At 40.6% G+C, this 26421-nt stretch overlaps 1 protein-coding gene across 12 annotated transcripts in view; it reads right to left on the bottom strand.

Annotated features, from left to right (window-relative positions):
- The window catches only part of stxbp6 (syntaxin binding protein 6 (amisyn)), a 150848-nt gene that overhangs the window by 121201 nt on the left and 3226 nt on the right, over positions 1 to 26421 (bottom strand). For all 12 annotated transcript variants that reach the window (XR_005070188.1, XR_005070189.1, XR_005070190.1 and 9 more), the window contains exon 2: positions 18999 to 19221. Coding sequence is in view for 9 of the 12 variants with exons in the window: in XM_037071243.1 (XP_036927138.1) it covers positions 18999 to 19152 (154 nt within the window). In the remaining 3 variants the exon portion in view is untranslated. The remainder of the gene's footprint in view (positions 1 to 18998; positions 19222 to 26421) is intronic.

The following is a 26421-nucleotide window of genomic DNA, read 5'->3' as shown; positions in this document are numbered from 1 at the left end:
CAGAGGCCAAACAAGGTGAACACAGAGACCATTACCTCCAACTTCCCACTGCTTCTCAACACAGACACATTCATCTACATGCCTGATCAGGTCTCTCGGGATGAGGCATAGCCAACAAAAACAATGCTTAATTGGTCAGCAGGACGTTCAGATTTGTAATGACAACACAACTGAGTAGTGCTAGACTGTTGTGTTGCTTAACTCCAACATAACAGAAAACAGATGACCTCTGAAATAACATTAGTCTATCACAAATATATCAGTATCAGTGCATTATGATGTTCTCAGTGTAGTTAGCTACTGCAGTCATTTTAGATTATAAGGTTTAATATCAAACTTTAAAATGTCCTGTTTTGGCAATTTCAGTCCTTCATAGGAACTGCATCACAATAATTTTCACTCACCAGAAGCCTATTAAATTGTACTAAAACAGCAGAAAATAGTTTATTTAGATAATCTTAGATTGTTGGATTGTACAGTGCAAGTTTTTGTGGGCTGCAGATTTCAATTATGTAAATAACAATTGATTTTTTGGTGGAGTACATTATTCAAATGGTGACACAAGGCCAAATGACGCCACTCTTTAAACAAACTGCTAGTTCATATTGTACTGGACTCTGCCCTGAACCCACAGAGTTTTATTGACATGGAATCAGCAGCCAAACCAAAGTGAAAGTGCAGTGGTGTTATTCTCTGATGTGACTTTGGCTTGTTGTCAACAAGACCACTTAAAAGCCTTAAGGGCTTCACACCACCATGGTTTCATTCTAAATCTCTAAGCGACAGAGACACATGAACTAGCACCTCAGGTCAAACTTATTAAAGTATCAAATATCAATCTTTACCAAATGATGGTCAAAAGAGAATGGTCATAAAACCAAAAAGGAAAATACTAATATGATCACATATAGGGGAGAAAAAAAGTGTACTTTTTAATGACCTTGTTTCCAATGTAAATCACTTCTCACAAACATCAGTTACAGACTCTCCTGCTATAAAAAAAAATATGAATTTATATATTTTCCCAAAAGGAAACTCTAGTGACAAACATGCCATACACATGCAAATGAGTGACAAAAGAAAAAAAAAAACATGACCGGGCCACAAAAGGGAGGCTAGTATGTATCTTTCTTTGCTTCAAATCTTAACAGTCCAGCTTGTCATTACTATAGATGAAACTGAAATTGAGTCCAAGTACTTACTACTCCTACTACGGAGGAGATGTGGGAGATAGAGACCAACAGATGTCAAATATATACAAATACAAATATATGAAAGTGGGAAAGTGAGAGGGGACTTGAACAATGAAAGAGAGGGAAGAAAAGATGCAGGAATAGATACAAGAGCCATTATGGAAACAGACGGGGCAAGATGAACATTATAGTTATAGGCAATAACAGTCCCATCTTTTTAGCCCCCAGTCGCTGTTCAGAGTTATGGGTTGCCTGGGAGGAGGGAGTAACGAAAAGTCAACTTCATCTGAACTTAAAGCAATTTCAAAGGTCACAGAGCAAGGAATTGGGTCAGAATAAAGCCTCATGACATCTGGATGAACTCAATGTCAATTTCTGCTCTGGAAAAAGTGTTATCACAATTCCTTGAATTCATACGTCAACTGTGTACTGAGCACATATAAAAACATGATCAACATGATGTCAGTGACTTGCTAATTAAAAGGTATGTGCGCAAATGTTATTTTGGAGAGTAGATGAACATTTGATACAAAACAGTGTTTTCTTTATCAATTCATCTGCGATTATAATCAAACTTTGTTTTGATTATTTCATTTCACAAATCTGATAAGTTTATCAGAAAAAGCCAGACGCAATTTCATATTCTCTCTTTTGGCAGGACTTGCAGCCTAGTGGTTCATACCATGACTATAGAGAATATCTTGACTAAAGAACATCTTGCTCAAAAAGAGCACAGCATGACTGATCGTGTTAAAAAGACATGGTAACGCCTGCCATTTATGAGGGCGAGAGCAGACAAAAATGCCTCCACTGCATCTAAAAAAAAAAAACTGAGCAAGCTGATGACTCAAAGTTCAAATGTGATGAGAAAGTTTATTTTTTTAACCTTTCAAATTGCATCAAAACACAAAAAATCTAATAAATACTGTTCAAGATCTTTCCCACCTTGTAGCATCTATCTGGTTCAAATAAACAACACCCATGTCACACTGGACAAAAACCCCACTTCCACCCACTAAACATCTGGCTTTGTCATGAAGCAATGCAATCGCATTTACTCATGCATCAAATGTCGGCAGTAGTGACAGGTGTTTATCAGCTCCAGTGCCTGGGTGGACATGCTAGTTTTTAACCCTGTTTTGAAGCACTGCTATGAAGTGAGTTGAAGGTAAGGATGCTGGATTGTAAACACTTTTCCTGTCACTCTCTGGTGAAGCAGCACTTCAATATGATTCAGTCATAGCTGAGTTTGAAAGACTGAAGTAAGAGATGTCAACACCATTTTTTATTGGTGTCAATGTCACTACACAAGCCTTTCCAGCAACAATTTCAGTTTTTACCTCTTCTGGATGTAGCCTGATGAGGTATATGATCCACTGCTTTCTACTTTTCCCTGTTTTCCTGTTTTATTGTTATCATGTCCGTCATCAGGAAAGTGATACACAAGAAAAACAAACTCTCTTGGCATGGGAAAGGAGTCAATAGGCTATTTTTAGCTTGGTTTAACCGCATTAAAAAATCTGCAATTTATACGTTGGTGTTAGTGGCCAAGACTAAAATTGAGAATCATTAGTAAATCTTTTTTTACCTTAAACCAGCAAACAAATTGGTTAAGAAACTGCAAAGTGTCAAGTGTTGCAGATGACCTAGTTTGAAAATAATAAAGGCCGTCCAGAGATAACATGTTTCTGTCAAATGTTTCACTGGGGTGAAAATTAACAGTGAAAACTGTTCGCCAGATGCTGCTTCCCCTGCTGAGAGAATAATGCACACTTCAGTCTAGACTGCGGCTTATCTCAGAAATGTCTCTTTCTGATTACCTGACTAGAGTCTGACTTGACCCCGACTGTTTCTCAAGATTTCTTACTGGCAAAGAGGAAAATCTTCATCCAAAAATCCATTTATTCTGATCTCACAACAGGCTGGCTTTCATCTGATAAATGCAACAATGAGTGATATTATGGGAAAGCAGAGTGTGGATGTGAGTGAGTTCTGTCATGAGTGTGTGTATTTGCCAAAAATGGGACTGATGTTCCCCACAAGGTCCAATTACTCAAGCTCAGTGGATTCATCGCTGTCTGTTTGCATCAAAGCAGATCCACATCTAATGGCCTGATCTAAGCAAACACACAGGGCTGCATTCATAAACAAGCAAACAAACACCACCACCAAAACAGCAATCTCTAAAGGACAACAATGGGGTTGTTCACATATGTATCCTGTACGTATCCTGGGTAAACAAAGAGGGACTCTGGCTTACCTGCCAGAACAGAAAACAGCAGCATATTGGACAAGCGTCCGCTGCAGCTGTACTCGTGTCTCTTGGCGCTGCCTAAAAGCTACACTGAGGGGACTTCTCCGACAGCTCTACACGGTCACTCACTCTTGCCGGCTTTTACTTTCAGCTCTCACACTATCACTCAGTTATTCGCTTGCCTGTGGCCTCTGAGGGAGAAAGGATTAGAGAAAGACTAAGTCAGGGATCCAGGAGGCTGTCTTGGACCTTGTCCCAATCTCTCGCGTAAGCACCGTGCACTGTTAAGCACTAAAGTTGCTGCATGTAAATTTAGCCACAAGCGATGGAGCACAGGGAACACGAATCATTCACTCCCTAGTGTTAACCTCCCTACTGAAGCAGGTGCAAAAATAAAGTTGTTGCGGATCTGCTGATTAAAACAGTCAATCCTTACTCCTCATTTCCAACACTGTGGATGAAAGCTCTCCTTTCATGCAAAATAGAAAATGAATCAACCAATCCAACTCTCTGTACTTCGTCTTATAGATTGTAGCTGGACTCAGATCTGCTTGTGAGGCAGAATCCTCTCCGTTTTGGGGCTGTAGATAAATCCACTCCCCCTTTACAAGAGACTGATAGAGTTAACTCCAGATGCACTGACTCAGCAAATCCATGTGCCTCACTTCAAAATCAATACGAGCAGCTTTAAAATGATATAAGAATCATCAGGCTCAGCAAGCACATAACCGTTGAATCAGATATGACTCTGGATTCATTATATCAGATAGTATCAATCCTGCTATGCATTATTAGAGTCTATTATTACTACATACCTTTTAAATCTTTCACGTTCCTTCTCGAACAGAGCCCGAGAACATTTCTGCCAAGTCCAGGAAGAAAACTGAATGAGTGAATAATAAATGGAGTCTTCCGACATAGTCACCTGTGGCCAGCTCTGATGAAAATACACTTTAACAGACTGTTAGAGTGACTTAAACAAGTTCACTTGTTTTAAAAATGGAGTTAGTACAAATGATCCATCTTCATTTGTGTAACTTAGAATTCATTGGATGTCCAATAGTAATATGAAATGATATTATGCTGAAATTCATGAGAAATTTGAAACTGCTGAGATATCAGTTTGTGGTGTGACTCACAAGTTAAGAAGTCTAATGTATAGCCACACCGCAGCTCTGGCAGACACAGATCATGAATCCCATAGATGGAATGGATGTATCAGCAGTTCTACTTTGTGTCTTTATTTATGAGCCAAAGTGGTGGTGGTGGAGGGGGGCAAGTGTTAAATGTTTGCTTTTCAGAAGTATAATTTAACAAACCTGCCTCCATTGTTCTCTTACTGCAGGGCAGGAGGGAGAGAGCCCACACAAATATTTACTGTGCGAGCTGCGAGGGCTTTTCTGCAAAAGAGCCTAATCAATAATTCTCAGTACTCACCTCAATCACTCACACTCAGTTAACAAGCCAGTTCTTTCTACGAGACAACGGAAAAGCAATTCTATGGCAGAAACTTGGGGCTTTAAAAAAAGATGATGGCAGCATTTTATTTGTAGTTTTACACATTCAAGGAGGGATGGGGAAATTGGCACCGACATTATCTCTTTTTGATTACGTTGGCTGCAGGAATTTTCCCACAGGAAATTATTAAGCAGAGGTGGTAAACCACCAATATCCTGATATGTCTCACCTTTGTATTTGCCTTGAATGTTAATGTTTAATTCCATAGACATATATTGTACACTGTACTTTAAAGATGAATAAAGTCATGTAAAATAAAGTCATCTTTACTTGGCAATACTGCTATGTGAGATGGATAAGTCATGTTAATTTATGTTCCTGAAAACCTGAACTCAGCACTGCTTTTTCATGACCATCACACTGAAACACACACACCCTCATGAACTGACTACTGCTGCACAGCAAATACATTCAAACTGATAATTGAACAGCTAGAAAGAGGACTCTTATGTAGAAAAAGAACAGCACATTTCTCCAGTTGTGTCCAGGCGTTTTCCAGCCAGGAAGATGAGTCCTGAAGGTTAATGCATACAGTTTCCTGTCTAACAAGCTTTCTGTGTGTAAGTGTTTGTTTGTGGTGCTGGCTCAGATGCAGAGTGCTTTCAGCTTTATTAGCCCTATAATACAGGTTTACCTACAGCTGATAATAAACAAAGACATCTCAATGTTGGGCGAGTAAAGAGAGGACAATTAATAGTGTGACAAAACAGGATTAAAGAGAAAACATCTAATAACTCATTGTACATTATAACTCATCTAGGTCTCTCCCTCACTGTATCCCTCTGAGGAAGAAAGGCAGGAAAATGATCGAGATGCTGAGCACAATGAAACATCGATGTTTATATCTTTGAGTAGACATGGACAAAGAAAAAGCTGGCAGTTTAAAAATGGCAATCATGAATTGGCCCAGACAGACCTTTTTATTTATGCAGTACTTGAGGTTTTAGACACCTTTCTGGCCATAAAAGGAATTGTAAATCAAGGCAAGACACACCTCAACACCAGGAGGGTGAAGAAGAAATGTGTGTCTCGCCCTCAACAAAACACGACTCCGGAGATAAGAGCTAGTGTGAGGAGAAATACATTATAGATGATACATTTTCAATGTGGTGCACACAAATGATTGAGCTCTTACCTCGCCCTAGTTATCATTTTATCAATTCTAAAAGCAGAGGAATAAAGTGAAACAATTAGCCACGGACAGACTAAACACTCATTATGTGTCATAGCTCCACAGTTCAATGAAGGAAGTGAATAGCACACAAGACCACGTATTCGTCTTTCCATCCCACATCACAAGAGAAAAGCATTTCTGACTCATGTTACATTTTAAAAACTCAACTCATTACTCTTCACAGTAATAGCTTTCCAACTTTTACTTTCCATTTTAAACCTCCTTCTTTCCAGTAAAGACTATCAGAGGTTAGACCCTTGAGATCTTTCCCTCCCTTTCTTCCCCTACTGTCTCTTTCACGATCCACAGCCTCCTCCCTGTCTCCCTCTATCTCAGTCTAAGCTGGTATATACTGTTTGCTATAGTCCTCCCTTCTGTCTGGCTGATAGTTTTGTGTATCTCAGATGGTCACTAATAATCAGATAAGTCTTTCATAACAAGCAGAGTCACAAAGGGATCATTGACTGAACAGATTTACTGGTTGCACCTGTAGATTAACATGAGCTAGATGCAGCCAAACTCACATTTGTCATTTCTTTCCAATGAAATGAATCACTTATTCTTAAAAATATAGTAGATTTCAAGTTCGGGCCTCTTCCAAATAGGTCTTTCATTACAAAGTATGTAAGAGGGACAACTCTTCTTATTTTATGCATAATGATTCAAAGACACAAAACAATAAGCAAAATAAACAGAGGGTGGGTGTTCTTGCCAAAAGATGATATCACAATCTATTTAATCACTATCTCAATCCACAATCTTAATCTGAGCTTTTTTTCTCAAAGACTATAGACAGAATTTAAACAGCCATTTAATGTATCCATTTGCACCATTAAAACACAATATTGCATTAAAGACAATTGTTTTTTCATCCAAGTTTCACATCTGGAATGCTGCTAGCCACAACTCACGTTGCTTTATTTACAAGGAAAAGCCATGTCAAGCAATTTTGGGCAAAGAACATTTCCATCTTGTTGTCTATGTGACCTCATATGCTTTTTCACGCTGCCCAGATGTGCAAGAGCATTTGTGATGTTTAGAAACAGAAGTAAGAAAACATTAAAGACTGTAATTTCTATAACTCACCTGAAAAGCAAATTGGGGAGACATTAAAGCTGAATTAAATCAAAATCATCCGATCATGAATCTCATAAATATAAGTTGAATAGAATGTTCTGTAATGTTTGTTTTAGTAAGAACAAGCACATTTCACCTTTAAAAATTATGTATAATGATAAAAACAACTTACTGTACAGAGAGTAGGAAACGATGCCATCTGGCAGCATTCTAAGCATATGCTTTTATACAGCTGGACACTTTCTGTAGCCGTACCAAAGCTCTGTCAGCCAAACCAATGATGCATTACACCGGAGGCCTGAAGCCAGGATGATTGTGTAGCGTCAATTTTCCAGCCAAAAGACACTTTGCAAAGTCCCTGTATGCTGATTTTCATCCAACAGAGAGGAAGTTGAATTGTAGAGTCAAGGTCAACACAATAGGAATTCACCTTTAACTATTATACATTTCCAAATTGTAGCTACTGTTACTGTGTACACAGCTCCCACTATCCCCCATTGCTGCTTCTTTTTTGTCCCCCATTTTTACATTCCTGATTTTTCTCTCTCTCTCAACTCTATAAACACAAAAAACAAAAAAATGCTAGAAGACCTACACTAATGATGAAGTTCATTGTATTAATCATTTACTTTCCCCAGCCTGCAAACAAATGACTTAATCAAGTGCACTAAAGTCACTGCAGTCAAACAGAGACAGGTAAATAAATTACTTGAATACCTGAAGCGTTCTGTTTGTGCATTTGTAAAGGCTTGAAAGACAGATGGCACTGGCCACCGGGAAGACCATTACCAAGCTTGATTTTTTGTGTTTTCACCAGGGAGTGCTGTAACAAAATGTGTTCCTTCTGCACCATATTAAAGATTTGTGTTGTAACTGCAGCTGGCACCTTATGGATTGAACGGAAAAAAACAACTCACTGTTTGCAAGTGTACTCCTGTCACTAAATATTCTGCTTCATTTGAGCAACATTTCAGCAAAGCCACATCAACACAGGTTTAAACCTGAGAAGTCCAATACAACCAAGTTAGAAAATAAATGAGTGAAAGGATTTGGCTAAGCTGGAGAGGAAGTCTTTCTTTTGCTCATACTCCGATTCCCCAAGTCCACAGAAGCATTACGAGACAACAAAAGTCCTGTTTTTTTCAATTACTGCTAGGAGAACAGACTGTTGCACAGAAAAGAGACGGTAGAGAAAATGTAGGTGAGTTGAATGGGAAGCAATATACTTCGAGGGGATTCCATCTTGACAGAAGAAAGCTGTTAAAACAGCAAGCAGTACAGAGCTGTTGTGATGGCAAAAGTTTGCCTCCCCAAGTCTACATCACATGTAGCTGCAGAAAGAATGCCAAGTGCAGCAAAGAGGATCCAGGCAATATCGAGGACTTGAATTACTGGGCTAAAGAGTGTTCAGGACACAATCTTGGAATGTGGTTTTCAGGCCAGACCTAAAAACAAAAGAGAACAACTAGTTTCCTTCACTTAGTCTAAAATGACAGGCGTTGACCTGGCCTCCAAATTCCCAAGATCACAATCGGATCAAGCATCCGTGGGAAGTGCCAGAACCACTGAAGCCCCGCCACGGATCAAACTTGGCTCTGAACCATTAAGGCATGGATACAGGACCTCTAGGATTGTCCTGTGGTGTCTGGCACAAGGGCGTTGGCGGTGGATCCTTTGAATTCTGTGCATTGTGAGATGGGGCTTCCATGGATCAGACTTGTTCTGGATCCATATTGAACAACACTCACAAAGTTGTTGAATCATCCAAAGGATAAAAAAAATGTTTCCTCACAAGGCCAATTCGCCCGACAGTACGTGACTACTTGTACCATTTATCTCAGCAACTCCCTGACCTGAAAGAGGACTATTATTGCCTCCAAACTGCTGTGATAGACTGCAATAATAGCTTTGTAAAATGTCTAGAATGTTAATGCACTGGCAGGACACTTTGTAATAAGAGAGGAATGTCAATACATTTTGAAATAATATGAGCTCTTCTGAAATTTGCCCAATTTTTCAACCAATAACAACATTTTTCTTCATATGAGCTGTTTATACTTTCATTATCCTCAGACAGTTTTAATACAGCCAAATGAAAGGTGTCTGAAAGACACTTGGATTGAGTGACTGAAGTTGCTTCTTAAGTGTTAGTTGTGAACTCATTCAGTTTGACAAGAACAGACCATCAGCTCATTATATGGCTGGCTGACTTTTATAAGGCCGGGGCTCTTCTTTCTTTTATTACAGCTCTCTCTTCTTTTCCTCCTCCCCTCCTCTGTTTTCCCTACACTTCACACTGCACAGATGAGAGAAAGGGTCTGGGGTACAAGCTTTGTTTGCACAAAACAAAAGCTGAGAACACCACAAAGATGATTTTCCAGGTATACAGGGAATTGTGTTGACACGGTCTTTGCTCTATTAATGAGCCAACACATATGGTCGGAGTACAGAGTATCAAAAACATGTGTGGTGTGGTCGTCTTCTCGAATAATTACCTCCTCAATGATCCCTAAGTGGCCGCATCACCTCATCTCCCTGTGCCATTCCCTGCTGTCGTGTGCCATCATTCTGAACAACAACGGTACATCCCAGCAAGAAGGCCAAAAACATAACCTAATCACACTAAACCCTCCTGTCAAAACAAGAGAGAGGCCATGACGTGTTCAGGTTAAGAAGAAACACGCTTAGTTCTGTTGTTGTAATGACCAGCTGTGAATGTGAGCAGACACTCTTCATGCGTCAGATCAAAGACTCTTCTTACAGTTCAAGGTCTTTATTTACCTCTCCTATAGATTAAACTAGGGCAGGGTGATTAGGCAGAACAGATGGTTATGATAATAAGATCAGTATCAATATTTATCACAAACATCCTGATAATGACTGAGGCCTGAAGAAACCAGAGGGTTCATTACTTAAATCGCACAAAAAAGGTTTGGATTAAAACATATTTGTGGTTTAAAAAAATATATCATAGATGAGTATCATCTTAATGACATTTCGGTTTTCAAATATACTTTATCTGCCTTAACAAAACAATACAAGTTAGCTTGCCTTGGTCCACACGATCATACCCTCCATGTGATTTGTGAGCTACTTTCAAAATTACCAGGTCAAAATGATCTACCTACATAAAAAATACTAAACATCTGTTTATCTATACATACACTGAGTATACTTTATATAGCACAATGCATAACTGATATTGAGAGAGTAATGTAACCCTTGGTATTGCACATAAAAACTGACAGCAGTAATGCACATAGGTGACAAACAGCCATCAATACTGCACAATAAAAATGCACATCTGGGCTGTATCGCTGTTGTCTGTAGACTTGTCTAATTGCAGTGAGAAACACTCACAGTCTGCAATGTCTCTCCGAAGTTGCTGTGTCAAATCCTCAGCCATTACTTCACAGTGCTGTGTAACTGTACTTCTTGATAGCTGATTTCTGGTTTATTTTTAAAATCCTGAAACAAGGAGTCAGCTGCCTCAACGAACGTCTTTTTTATCATCTTAGCACTTAACAATGTGAAACAAACAAAACAAAGAATAAATGGTGCGCGTGTCACTCCGCCCGGAGTAAATAGCACTGTCTGTATAAACAAACTTGTGTCTGGAGGCCCCGTGCACACAGCGGGGGCCACGCAGGTCCAGGAGCGCCGGAGCTGAGCACCTGAAGACCACGCCAGCAATGGCAGAGCAGTGACCATCCAACATGGCCGCAAGCCGGGGGAGACCACAACAGCAGATGAGAGCGACAGAGGAGCCAGGCAGTTGATAACCCTGATGTTGTGGTGGAGGGAGGACCAACAGAGCAATGATGGACAGCCCACAGAGGATTGAGTACATTGGTTTGAAAGTTAGCGATACCGATAGTTTGGAAAATGCCTAATATCGGTCAATGTGAATTTTATTGCATTCTTATCAAGATCGTGTTATTGCCCTGTCCTAGATACAACTGTGGCTCTAACCATTCCTCTTTTCTAATATAATGACTGTAGTACTCACATTCTGGGTTCTAGAACAGTTTCCCTGAAGACTACCTAGATTTATATGTATATAGGACAGGAAATCTATCGCAATCCACAACAACTATAAACAATTGTAAACAAAAAAAAAAAAGCTATCAGCTCCATGCCACAGCTTAACACAAATAACTTCCAGTAGTCATATATATTCTTTTAACAGGTACAATGAAAGAATACCCAGTCTGTTGTTTCAGCTCTTTCATCTCCATCTCCCATCTCTCTCGTGGAAGCAGGAGTCTTCCTGTTCTAAACAGAGTCCTAAAAAATGAGTGGAGCTGCGCCAAAGAGAGATTGAATAGACAGAGAGAGCCGAAGGGAGTCTTCCAAACCATCAACCACACACTTCCACCACCACACTAATCGTCAGATTTCTTTTAGGAATAGAAAAAGCTACCTGCTGTTTCTGCTGGAAAACAGGCCACACACATCCAAGACAAGAGCAGCAGCAGCTGAGATGCTCACCAGAACAGGCCTGATGTGTGAAGAGATCAGGAAGCAAAATTGTAGGTTTGTTCTGTGAACCAAAGTGATGTCTGGATAGAAGGCAGGCAGAATGAGTTGGACGGTAAAGGACAGAGGGGGGCCCGATGGAGGAGGATGATGGACAGTTTGGCTTTGGTACAGGAAAGCACTGTGAAGAGAGCTGTCAGAACCGCTGGGGCATGCACTGATTTTCCACCATGCACACACACACAAACGTGTACTATAGAGTGGATGAAACACATTCTCCATCTCTACAGTGAGAGGCTTTAGTATGCACAACAGCACACACACACGCACACCTCAGTCTACCTGCAGAGCACCTGAACCTTTCATCTATCTTGCTCCACCAGCTGTGTTCGCATACGTGTGTGTGAGAGCGCTCTACGAGTGAGCAAATGAATGAGATATCGAAGTCCATGCACATGGAATTATGCAACTGGCAAACTGCATGTCTTTAAAAATCAATGGGCTTTTCTGTTTTCCATCTTAAAAAGTGACAAATTCAAGGAAACACGCCTGTGTTGAAATGTTTGTGAATTGAATTAGAGCTCAAATATTATACTGTAGCCCAACAACTGTTACATGGAAATTTGGTATGCCTAGGACTGTCCACTTTCAGGCCTTATGTTAGAGCCACAGGGGAGGACGCATACTTCCCAAACCACTGGGAACAAGTTGTCACCGATGTAGACATTTCATACAGTTTCAGAGGATACTGGCAATTCATGTTACAAAAGGGAATGGATGTGGGAATGACCCACATCTTGGCCAGGAGGAGGTTGGAGGCAAAGGGTTGAGGAGGAGGCAGACGTGATAAGAGAGGGTGAAAGTGAGGGGTGAAGACAGTTCATGTTCTAGAGAGTGGTCTGGCACAAAAATGAGCTGAGCTGCAAGAGCCTAATTAGTCTAGATAAAGACCGCCACAGCACACTGACACAAAGAGGTTTTGATATGGATGCCATGTACACGCTAATGCATGCACATATATACACACACACATGACTTAACAGGGAATGTGGTATTAGTGTCACGCTGATGTATCTGGTCCTGTGTGAGTGGGCTGCATGTCTCTGCTTTCGGTAAATACTGGGAGGCCAGAGAAACTCACAGAAGGCAACATTCTTCACAGCAAAACACAGACCACCCACACACCCATGCCAGGCTGATCCTCGTTAACAAACATTTGCCCAGACTCCCTGAGATGTTTAAAAGTTCTATCAGTTGGAAAAATGTATGAAATGCTTAAAAGAACAGTATTGAGCTGAACTTAAAACTGTATAGGCTGAACTATTTCATTGCTACAAATGACATCTAAACTTCCACCAAAATGGACATTTTAAGCAATTGAAGATCTCCTGTCAAAAAGTAACAATGATAATAATGTGCAGAATTTATTTTTGAATTGATGAAAGGTAAATGCTAATTGAAGTGTGGCCACTGAAGATTCACATCTTTACTGTATACTCCCCTCAAAATAAAACATGCTATCTCCTTAAATGTGCTGAATCCCCCAAGATGCTTATAAATATGTATCCCCGTGGACTTAAGAGGATCTACTGACCTTGGTAAACACATCCAAAAAACTTACATGTATGAACAACAATGAAACTCAGACTGATGTGTGTTAGAACTGAGTAACCAAGGTTGTAACTGATCTGACTTTCCGATTGGCCTGAGCAGCGTAATATACTAGTGAGCTACACGATCTGCCTGCTCATCTATCTCAATGTGTGATCAATAGCCTTGAGACGACTGATGATGAATGGAGTGAGATGGAAAGAACGATACACAAACTCATGTGGTAAGTGAAGAATCTATATTCTACATGGCCTCGGAGAAAACACTGATATTGGACTCAGTTACTGAATGTTTCTCTTGAATTCTCTTGAAGAATGCAGGAGATCTTTGTCCCTCCAATGAAGGGAGCTCACTGCTGATGGGTGCAAGATAGATGGGAGTTATTGGAATATATGCTAGTGTCATAACTCACTGGCTCTAATTAAAAGTATTCAAATTAAATGATGAAGTACATCCTCTCTACTTTGCATTATGGTCTCATTGTGATGAAGCTTAAACGTCAAAAACAAACAGAAAGATACACAAATGTACAAAATGAGATGCACACTAACCAAGACAACAGCATGAGGTTCTTCAGCATATCATACGTAAGACACAGCCTACGCTTAAAATTAAACATGTCAAGCAACCCACATAATAACATGCCTGCATAAACACACTGTGCATGAATACACCCATAAACATGCATGCCCACATGCTTCCCACATGGAAATTCACATATTAGCATAAAGCAACAATGAGTGCGCTTACATACGCACAAGTACCTTAGTGATGATTGGGTTTGTGGATCTGTCTAGTAATGACAAACCTAAGAATGTGACCTTGAGCAATCAAAGACACAAGTGCACATGATTATCAGAATCCTGGAAAGTGTTACGATCATGTATGAAACAAAACACTTTTCTCATATTCTCATCCATGGAAGCATCATATCCTAAATAATATCTTAAGCACGTGTAGTAGGTTAGGGTACATAAATACACTTAACACAGCCAGACACACAAAGCATGTATAAGTGACAGATAACTTGCAGAAGAACATTGGCTTAAATTAATAAAGAAAAGTTAGTTGGTTGAAAGAAGCGATTGGTCTTCCATAATATGATTTGGAAACCAACAGATGGCTCCTCATTTCCTAAACCCCCATAGCCGCCAACCTGTAGCAGTTACACATACAAACACACACAGATGGAAGCAACCAGGCCAAAAGAGGTGCTGAAAATTAGGATTGCTCAGAGCAGAAATGGGCTGGGGAAGGATGAAAATATGTTTTCATGTCAGATGAAAAAAAAAAAATGTAATAAAAACCGTGTAGACTAATAGGCTGCTCCAGTGAACCTTCGCTGTCTTATCTAACTCATCTGGCCTCACATCTCTCCTGCCAAACATTCTGTGGGCGGTCCAGTGTTTAAGCCCTGGGGTCCAGCCATGAAGGCACTGCATGAAGCCCAGTGATCAAAGAGAAAGCTCTCACACCAACTTGGTCCATGTTAAGCTTCTGGCTTCACTCCAACAAACTCCTATGTCATATAGTTCCCTGATGTTGTTGTGGAAGTGTTAACATACATTTCAGTGTGCAGCTGAGCAACTCTGTGCAAACATGTGAAAGTATGAGGGTCAAAGAGATCTTAAAAATCTCATTACAGCAGGATAAAGGCAAAATTCAACAACAAAATTGCCTTGAGAAGTCATCTTTAAGACAATGATGGAAAACACTTAGGACTATTTATTCAGCGCTGAGTTAAATGAGTATAATGAGTATAAGTAGTTGCTAAAGCTACTCCATACTGCAACATGATGTCTAAATGGCTGCCATAATCATCAGCGGCATCAGAAAAAGGTATAGATTTGCTCAAGCGTATCTCATATATCACAGTCTTGTGAATGATCTGTGTTGTGTTTTCACCACAATAAAACCTTGAAAGATTTGACTCAGACGGAAAACCATCAGACTGTGCAAAGAAAAAGTGCAAGTGAAATCGAGTTTATTGCTACAGAGGGAATTTAAGAATAATATTGTTCTGTGTTGCTAAATTACACCTGATCAATTCACCCTGAAGCCCAACAAAAGTTAGCTGTGTGAGCTGAAACTGTCTTGTTGTCTTGGAGCCACATGTAATTCTGAAACAAGAAGCACTGCTCTCAAAGTGGCAGCTGTCCAGACCTTATTGTTCCACTGACAGATGTAGTTCTCCACCTAAGACAAAAAGCCATGTGTTCAACAAACACCCGATTCACAGACTCGGAGTCACCCACTTGTGACAAGGCAGCTCAAACTGAATGTTGCGGTTACAAGGTCAATTGCGTAACATCCATTTAACATGCCTGTAGAAGCAGTGATTTGTTTCAAACAGATAACAAACTTCACAACAGTCAGTACTTCTTATACTCAGTCAGACCTTGTGACTGCATTGCAGCATATGATCGTGAAGTAGTGATGGCCTGGTGTTTCATCCTGGCACCCTGCTCAGCTTGAGAGTCCCCGTGGCTGTCTATATAGCACAGCTCCTCATACTGTGGGCTTCCTTTAGCTGTGACATACCACAGATTACATAACTCTGCCACTGTATGGCCCTCAGGCCTCAACTATCTGCTACTGCAGCCATGAGGCTGTCAGCAACCCCCTTCCCCCCATCCTTATATACATACACAATGCTTTCACATAGTTACACGCAAGCGGAACACTCAAAGTCACACACATCAGTCTTGTGACCCCAAGGCACAAGGAGGCACAGCCTGGTTTCACATTCATGATTTTGCTATACAGTACACTTGCAGGAACACACACATCCAAACAAACAACTCAGAACAATGCTTGGCTGGCTTAAAGAAATGCCACATGACTAAGTGAACTACACAACAGTGCTGGCCTTCACTTCTGTGCTACCACATGTGATACGAAGCAGCAGCTTAGTCAGGCGACTGCTAGTACAGAGCAGACAGGAAAAAAAAAACTTTAAATAAGACAACTAAAGGAGAATAAACTTGGTTTTCGGTGATGGTTGAAGTGGCCCTAAACTGTGCGATTTCTTGATTTGTTTTTGATGATGCAACATCTATTCACACATACAGGATATTGTATTTGAAATGAGAGCAGGAGACAAAATGTTCCTCCTTTGAATATCACAGACATTGAATCAACAAAAGGCTTTTCAGCATGAGGCTTGATGTCTCCTGCTCTTAGTGAGCAAAGATGGCAGTGAATGAATGGCAGATAGGTTTCTCAGTCCTATGCAATAAAACAGAGAGCCTTGACTCCCACTTATATCCCCCATGAAGCAAAACAGAAGCACCTATTCAGCTGTGTTATGTAAAAGGTAAATGAGGTAAGAATAAAACAGCCCACAGTCGCTTTAGTCACAGTCCAGGCTTAGGCCTCCACAACCTTGCATAAAAGTTGGAGCGTAGCACTTTGGCAAACATATCTTGCTCTTACCAGATGATGCAGAGGTCTGGGGTGTAAATCCTCCACAGAAGGCAACTTTAAGGCAGCTTTAAATTGACTACCCCTCGGCGTTTCACCAAGGATTTGAGACCGATCCTGTCTCAGTCATTCTGCTCCCTCTATCCAGGTTACACTGACACACACACACACACACACACACACACACACACACAGAGGCTGCTCACATTTGGTATCAACATACAGTCCGAGTGGTTCGATAAAGTGGTCAACTTTAGGTCCGTCAGATAAAACTAGGTGTTACCACTTGTGATCTGATCTCACTTTCCCACTCTATATGAAAATAAACACCTATGTCACTAGGGCAAATTGCTGCAACAGTTTTTACAAGAAGAAAGAAGTATCATCATCTTTAAGAAGGCCCAAAAGGATTTTCATAACTTACAAACTCACAGAGTTCAAGTCTGGGGACTTTCTCTACAGAAATCAAACAAGTTATCTACATAGATGACTGTTTACTGTATTTCATGTAGACGTTTCATAAATTTACAGTTAGGGTTATGGGGTTAAAAGCACCCACAAATGTAATTCGCATTTTAGTGAACCACATGGAAATCACGCAGCATTTGCTGTGGCTTCTTCATGTTGTTTTGTGGTGGACGTCAGTTGAGAATTCTGTCCTTCAGTGGGGCCCAAGACACGTGTGCATACACACTGCTACGAGAATGTGGACGAATGTAGCACAGACCACCTGTATGTGGTGATTACAGTGATTGGATCAAATGCATCCTCAATGAGTCTTGAGGGTGTAGAAAACACACTGCTCTGCATGGCCACAGCTCCGTGCAGTTACCTCTCAAATGGGAAAATATTTGAGTTTTTTTTTTTTACATATAGATTGACAAAGGGTTTTTTGTTTGTTTTTTTTTTAATCACCAGATTAGTCAGTAAAAAAAAAGAGCTGGTTTGGTGTCTGGCTCAAAGACACATCGGCAGGAGGCTTGCCTGCTCACACAGGGTCATACACATGGGTTCTCTATGTTCACACATGATTGCTCTGCAGAATACAACACTCAAATCACTATGCCTGTCTGCTCTCTTACTACAGGCTGGCTTTGGCCACTGTTGATAATGATGTGAAAAGTGCTTGCTTTGCTACTGTGTACTCTTCTGTGCATTCCTGTTCATGGATATGGTGAAACGATTAAAGCAAACACAAGGACTATCAATTTCAGGACTACAAAGAGGTCAGGACTCATAAGAAAACGATTTTGCTGATGCTCCAATTTTCACAGTTACATTTGAGATTCAAACCAGAAGCTTTTCAGTCAAAACCAATCTCTAATCTATCAATATAATGTCACGTATTCTGTTTTAATAATTATTAAAAAGAAGATCAGATTGTTTATCCACCTTAATTTTGTCAGGCAGCCTAAGCAGCAAGGCCATCCATTGACTTCAACCAATGTCAGAGCAGCAGCGCTCAACTGTGGCACAGAGGTGAAGGCTGCTGCTGGGGACTTGATGAGACTGACATTATAACAGGTGAATTTCAACTGACACTCATTTCCATATCAAAGGAGGAATGAGTCATCACAAACCCTTCAGAAGAGCAGTGTGTGTTTCCAAGAACCTGTGGTTAATTTGTGACTTGCACTTTAGACAACTGGCTTTTATGTGTTTGTATCTGAGACTGTGAACACTAAAGCTCAGTGTTGTGTGGCGAGAGTACTGCAAGGCAACCTTGAAACTGAATTCCATACTGAGAAACAGTGCGGCCTTTGTGCTGTATTGATATACTGATGAATCCCACCTCTTCACACTTAAGTACCTTTGAACTTTTAGTGATGTGATCTGCTGCCAAAGCAGAGTTTAATACACAATAAAATGGTAGGATTAAGAAATGTCACTGATCTTAAGCAGTTCTGCTGGCACTGAAATTAACAGGCTCTAGCTATTCTCATAAATAATATGCATGGCTAATTCAATTAACAAGCAATATCGCCACTCACGTTTAAACGGGGGGAAAACAAAATAATTTGAACCTCAATTTCTGCTGAAACAATAATTCAATTTCAGTTTAAATCTAATTTATTTAAAAAGGATTGACCTAAAGCCCAGCCGCAAATTGAGTTAGCGTGTCATCCTATTGGCAGAGAACACATAAACATGCTCATCAGTCTGAACATTAGTGCAAGAATTAGGGGAGACGTGTTGAAATGTGACTTTGGGTTGCAACAGCAAGAAGAGAAGAGAAGAGAAGAGAAGAGACTGTCATTTGTCCTCTGACCTGAAAGGCAGATGAAGGTCATGTAGTCTCCCTGTCCACCTGTAGCCAGGAAGGGAATCTTCTTCTTAGTCCTCCGCCTAACTTGCACGGCAGCAAGCATCTTCTCGTCATGGGGTATGAAAACCTCCTTGTTGATGGCTGACTTGGCACTCATCTCTGAAGTAGGCAGGAGTGGACAGGAGTGGCAAAGCGTTTAAGTAGAGAGGGTGATATCCACTTCTCACTGAAGGCAAGAAAGCAAGGAAAAACAGCAAATTAAATCAAACAGAAAGGATGGATCAGGCTACTACTCAAACAAATGTTGGTCACAAGTCTCCTAAATCACACAAAAAAACAAATTTTCTCACTTTCTTCCACTGGTATTTTGCCATCTAGATTTGAGTTTTATTTCAGTGTTTTTAAATCAATGTCATTGTAACTACTGTACCAGCACAAGCAGCATTTGATATTTTTCTGACCTTGAAAAATGCTTTTGTTCTTTGGTGCGCAGGTAGGAGGAGAGGTGCAAACAGGTGGGAGGTTTATTCAAATGAAGAAGGCCAGTTGTTATATGAAAAATAAAATCTTCAATAGCAGAGTTAATTTTTTTTATTCCAGATAAAATTTCACCACCTTGAAAGAAGAGATCTGCAATCTCAAAGGAATCTTCTTGGCTACATAATGAAAACAGCTGGGTTAGTGTCTACCCCTAGATTAAGAACCACTGCGCTAGAGAGTGATTTTTTTTTTTCTTCTGTATTTAGGGTGAGTAACCCCTTTCATAAAAAATAAACACAATGAGGTTGAAGTGACATGAAGCAAGCAGGAGAAATCATTCAGTTAAACAACAGTTAAAACCATAAAGCTTATGTCTTTTGTATGTTTGAAGCCTCAGCCTCGGGCCAATCACTTCCCTTAGTCTCCAAAAGCACACAGCCACAAAACCAATCTAAATGTGTACACTCTCTACTGCTCACAGTGTATGCGCCTGTTAAAGTAATGACAGACTTAGAATGGTTGCATCTCTCTGTTTTGCAGCCAGTCTCCACGCTTCATCTCTCTAAACGCTTTGCCAATGTTCTCCTTGGAAGCCCTGTTGCTTGCAGAGATGAAATGACTTCAGCTAGGGCAGCTAAGAGTACTGGTAGGTCAGAGGTACAGAGCAACAATCATGTTTCTATTATTGCAAACCAATGTCTGCTAGTAGTGGATTTATTTCTTTGTTACTGGGAATATACCACAACAGGCACATCAGTATGTGTGATGGTGTCAAGGGAAACTGTTCTTAGTTGGCCTAACTGTGCTTAAACACCAGATACAGTCATAAAGAAGTGGGTTAATTCAGTCCAAATGCTCTCATGAGGACTACAGAGCTTAATCATTTTCTCAGCCAACACACACTCTCTTGAGACACACACACATAACGGCACAGGCCACCCTGATGCACCTAACTGTCAGTCTCAACCAGTCGAGGAATTATTTGAATGCGAGGCAAAGCAAGCCAAACTGCAAAACAATGCCTTCATCAAAGTGGCTTGCTAATCAACAACAGACCACAAAACTGAGTGCTCAGCAGCCGAGGAGAAAGCAACCAGAGTGGAGGCTTCATTCACTGATCGTTACGAAGGCAAACCCTGCAGGAGTAGGAGATTTACATGGACAGCAAAAATCACACATGCCGACATCTCCACCCTCCAAACGTAGTGACTGAAAGACTGCCATTGTTTACTGGCGGTCATTGTTAAAGAAGGATTACACCAGGCCTGAAGGAACACCACAGAACATAAAAGCTTTGGACACACTACTACAGCCACAATAAAATGTAATTGCATAAATAACCCTGCTGTAAGAGGTACTTTCATGAAGCAGTTATTTTTCATTTTCTGTTGAGTGAGTCAGCTACACGGTAATTTCTAAGACAACATTTAGTAGTGTTTTCATACTGAATTGCATTACAGGCAAAGACAGTGTGCGGAATGACTAAAAGGGGTCGACAAAATGAGTTCAATAATCTCAGAAAAAGCCACCCATAGAATAAAAAATAAAAAAGACATTACAGGTTTCACAAAGAAGAAGAGAACGTACAGGCAGGCTAATGCTTTATGTTTGACAGATGTCCTCTTGTGCATATCTCCTATAAAATGGTACAGACACAAAAACAAAAGGCTTACTGAATTACAAACTTTGTGATGTGCACTCTTTTTTAGGTGGTTTACAATCCTATCGAGCGTCCTCTGATTCCATCCATCTCCCTTCCTCTCTGCACTTTCAGCAATGCAAGACTTCACAGTAAACAAAAACTTGAGCCAAGATTTTAGGGAGAGTAATTACAGAGGCTAATAAATATGCCTCTCACTGGAATTTAAAAGATTGACAACATCCCAACACTTCTTCTAAGAAATAGACCTAAACTTTACTGTAAAATTACGACACCCTTGATCAAACAAGAAAAGATGTTTTGCGCTAAACGCCCTCTGTCAAAGAAAGGAAAGCTTGTTCAGTCAGAGCCTTTTAGGCGAGCCAGGCAGGCACCATGTACAAAACCGTACAAAACTCTGCCTGGAGCTGTGTGTGTATATCATACTGAGCTCAGATAAACACTGCAAGACCTGTAATGTGCCAGTCCAACCTCAATGACTCACAAGACTTCGACATCATGTCCTCTGAATACAACATTTGGTATTCTGAAGTCGGCTCTGAATGTATTACAGAATGCAGAATTCAAAATTTCACCACAGGTAGTAGTTTCAAACTTGTGTGTGTCAGAGCTTTAAGGACTTCAATTTGAAAACAGAAGAGAGTAATTGTTGTACAAAAGGCTTTCTGTATTTCTGTGCTGAGGGGCAAACAAAGATCTGTCATCATATAGTGCCTCACAAACATATAACTGTACACATCTGTATTCATACACGTGTCTTCGTAGTTACAGCCCTGTAACAACCTGACCCATTTCCATTGGTTCAGTATCTAACATTTTATGTGTCGTTCCCTTCTTCCCCTCTCAATTATGGGATGGTACAATGGAGAAAACAAAAGCAGGAAATCAAGGTTAATCGTTGAAAAGTAGCTGGTGTTGTTGCTCGATCGTGGCAAATCAGCCCAGCGGAGTTCCTCTCTGTGGAAGCCCTAATCCGGAGCATCTCTCCCTCTTCTCCTACGTCTTCCAGCTGGGAAAGGCTGCCCACATCTCCCTGCAAGCTGTCACCAGGCTAAGGGGAGCGCATATCCCCCCTCAGGTGGCCCACTGAAGCATGACGAGAAGGAGGGATAAGGGGATGGGGGATGCGAGGAAGAAAACAAGAAGATGGAGAGGGGCGGAGGAAGCAGACAGGAGCCTCTAGGCAGTGAAACGTAGCCAGCTACAATGCATAGCTTATGGTTTGACTTTGAGCAGTCTTATGCAATGCTCACAGCGCAGGGCTGAGCAGCTGTATTGCAAGGAGCCAAGGAGTCGTTGTGGCAGCAAAAACTACGCACATATATTTTACGGCTGCTTATCACTCCATTTCCAAGCAGAGCCCCTTTCAAAAACACTTCATTAACTGTGGCTGTGTATTGCCAAGCAGTCAAAAGGAGCAGCACTGCTTCTGCTCATTCCCTTGGTCCCCCTTTGCCCAGTGTGTTAATGTGAAATCTGTTCAGTCCGTACTCATGGCTCTCCTGGGACCTCATTGGGAGTGTGGCCTTTGAGTTTGCTGCACAGCTACTTCTTTTCCCATCAACACAGTGCTGCTATCCAGCTTGTGTTCACAAGCCTATGGGAACATGCCACAGTAGCAGAGGTTCCAGAAGGGGCCTGGAAGACAGGTGGGTGATCGGTGCTTGAATCAAGGGTGTCTTTAATTTCTTTTGGAGATATAAACTCAAAACCAAACCTTCACTTGGCCGAAGCTATAAAGTTCCATATAGGAAGGAATTTACCAGGTAGATCTACTCTGCTGCTCATGGAATTAGACTGCCGGCAGCTGGTGTAAGAATTATTTGGATAGAAAGCCATTAAAATCCAGCATATAGGTATGAATTAGTGAGCTCCAGAATGGATGAGGACTAGGCAGCTAAGGCAGACCAAAAGAAAACTGAAACTTGATGAGATAGTGACATGAATATATTGTATGTGTGTGTGTGTGTGTGTGTGTGTGTGTGTGTGTGTGTGTGTGTGTGTGTGTGTGTGTGTGTGCTTGCCCTATCTTTGTGACGATTAGTATTGGACCGTGAGAGTGAGAACATGATAAAGTTCGAGTAAAGGTTAAGGTAAGTGCAAGACTTAGGCATGCAAACATTTGTATCTGTGCATGCATCAGAAGGAGTGATAAGCATGGAAAACACATTTTTGTGCTTCCTCACAGCATCAACTACGGGAAAGCACCCTTTGCTGTTCAAAGTCTGTAATGCAAGTCCCATTGCAAACAAGCAGTGTCTTGGGCCTTGTTCACTTTTCTATGTATTTTTGCCTTTTGTACATTTCAGTTCACTGAAAACCAGCCAGTTTGAAAACTCCTTCCACGGTCAAGCTATTCAGACCCCATTATGGATGTTATACCGAATACAAAAAAACAGCTGCTGACAATGTTTTAATAGAAATTACATTATCCAGGAGGAGTGACAAGCAGTCGCATTTTCCTGCCACGTCATTTTAGTCTTGTAAAATGAAATACGGGAATTACCTCACAGTTGGATATAAAAAGTCATAACAATCTTTTTATCCCATTCCTATCCTCAATGTGTATTGTTGAGTAATAGTAAACAATTCAACTTTGACCTTTTACCACCACAATGTAATCAGTTCATCCTTGAGTTTCTAGTTCAAGGGGATGTCTGTGCCACATTTGAAGAAATTCCCTCAAAGTGTTCCTAAGATTTGGCATTCATAAGAATAGGAGGCCATGATGTCACAGCGATCTTTGACCACTAAAATCTAATCAGTTCCTCCTTGAGTCTTGAGTCCAAGTGGACATCTGTGTCAAATTTAAAAAAATCCCTCGAGGCGTTCTTGAGATTGAAAACACAAACAAACAGAGAGGTTAGTTTGCTTTTCAAAACTGGCTATTTTTAAAAGAAAATTTGTGAGAATAATCAATTACTATTATCCTCAAACATATGCATAACATGTACATTAGTATTTCTGGAGCCCTAAACACCTAAAATATGCATCTTTCTGTAAATACATACAGGTGCACTACACTAGTGTGTCAACAAGCTTTTGTGTTTATGGGTGAGACAGCAACAAGACAAGGTCGGTCTGCCAGCTGCACAGAACAAGAGGAAAGGCAATGTCAGAGATATCACTTGCAGTTGGGGTGTCAAGTAAAGCTTGGCTAAATAAGAGATATACACAACAACAACATCAGCAAGTTTGGAACATAATGAATGATATGATATTCAGCAAGATAACCAACTCAAACAGATCATTTGATCATCGTCTAGAAACAAGTCCTCTGTATCTACTCCTCCCCCTCACATTTGTCTGAGTTTGGAAACTTTCAAAGACCAAACACTTTTTCTTTCATTCCACACTTCACTCTCAAAGCTGTATGAAAGAAATAAAATGCTTTGCCTCATCTGCAGCCTCTCAAGCATATCTTTCATGTTGGCTCATGGCTCCACAAGGCCTTGATTTTTTACAGAAAAACCTCCCACAGTGCACACATCTTCATAGATTACATCTTTAGAGAGTGATGTCACACGACAGTGTCAGTTTGAATCCAACCTCGCCACATGAACAGATGGTGGATGTTACCTCTCATACAATAATTGAGAGATTACGCTGTGTCTGTCCTGCTGCTTTTGTGTTGTCAACGCCAGCATGTGATGAATTAAAATCCAATCTCAGGTTTGTGTAGCAACGAGGTACAAATAAGAGAAAAACTCAGTCTTGAAATGCGCAGTATTAATGCTTCATTCACAGGTCATTTAGAATGATGTTGGTTGATATGAGCCAATGACAGCAAGAATTATTATGCTGTAAACTACACATTCCAATTCAGACTGAGGAACTTTATACAACACGACATGTTCAGTGAAGGAGCGCCCATTATTTCTCTCCAAAAGGGAACTTGGGGTATATTAGAGTTTGTTACTTTCTAGTTAGATAAGTAGTCATCTAACTACTTAAAAATGTTGATGACTCATCCTGCACTCGGGGGCATGTACGCTCTCTTAATTTTTGTGATGCTGCTATGGATGTTTAAAAAGTTGAACACTGCCAGAGGGGCTGTACAAAAACACAACTTCATAAGCTGAATTTTATTTACCGATTTGTGTAGGGCTGCACCTAAGGCTTATTTTTTCCTTGATTAATCAATCCATTTTAATTTGTTGCTGAGGACAAACAATCACTGTCAGGACCAGAATACCAGTAGCACAACAACACTGAAGTTTCGTCTTTCGGCAAATTGATCAGCAGTAGTTCCCACCATGCCAAACGGGTCAAGAAAACCACCTTGGTACTGAATCCCTCGCCATCAAACTAGCCTCTGACTTCTAGGACCCTGTGTAGTTCCATCCCACTCCAGCCATGTTCACTGGTAGTCAGCAGACTGCTGGCTCCACAGCAGGGGGTGTAACACCAGTTCAGCGCTACTGACTGCTGTAAACATCAATTAGGATCCACAATAGGTCCATCCTTGGCTGCCTATTTTTACAGCAATAAACTAATGCCAAAGCAAAGAGCACTCTTTTTTTTCTATTTTATTTCTCTGAAAAAAGAAAGTGCAAAATAAAAACAGCAGTTAAATGTCTTTTTCAATAACAGGTCAAAAACAAGCTCAAGCGTAGGACTGCTTATTTAAGCTTGGTAAGACGTCAGGTCTGCTTTAGATTACTTTGAAATCTACGACTAAATCCCTCCATCAGAACCAACTCAATGTGCATTGCCAGACAGCAAAGCTCATTAACATGGTTCTTCTGCCATCTCAGACATCCAGAAATCTTAAAATATGCTTGGATTTGTAAAATCTGCAATGCTGTTGTTGTGTGTAGAGCACACATGGCCAAAGCAGTGGAAAGTACAATTCTAAACAACATCACAATGCTCTCAAAGTTATCTCAAACCCTCCAAACAGAAATAACAAGCAGTGCTGCAACTCAACCATTCTCTTCTCCAAATTCTTGCATCCAGTGCTTTGTTTTCTTTGCTGACACTCAGGTACACTGGTTACTGAGCTGCTACCTCTCCATACTTTACTTTAGCACACATTTGTTCATGTTCTTTTGTTCTGGAAAGAGCAGAGCATTTCAGTTCCTCACACCAGATCCAAACGAAGAGTCTTTTCAGGTCAAAGTTTTGCACAGGAAAAGGTTGTGTGCAGCATAGGGATCAAACACATATACAGATAATAGCCAGGGGAAACCCATGTAAGCATCCATAATTGGCTATTCTGAGTGATGCTACTACTGTAATTTGTAGGACACTTTATTCTCGAGGGAGCACTACAGCAGTTTGTCT

Source organism: Acanthopagrus latus, chromosome 16 (assembly GCF_904848185.1).
Source record: "Acanthopagrus latus isolate v.2019 chromosome 16, fAcaLat1.1, whole genome shotgun sequence".
Classification (NCBI taxonomy): domain Eukaryota; kingdom Metazoa; phylum Chordata; class Actinopteri; order Spariformes; family Sparidae; genus Acanthopagrus; species Acanthopagrus latus.
Note: the sequence above shows the minus strand (reverse complement) of the source record. Positions and strands in the feature narration are given on the sequence as shown.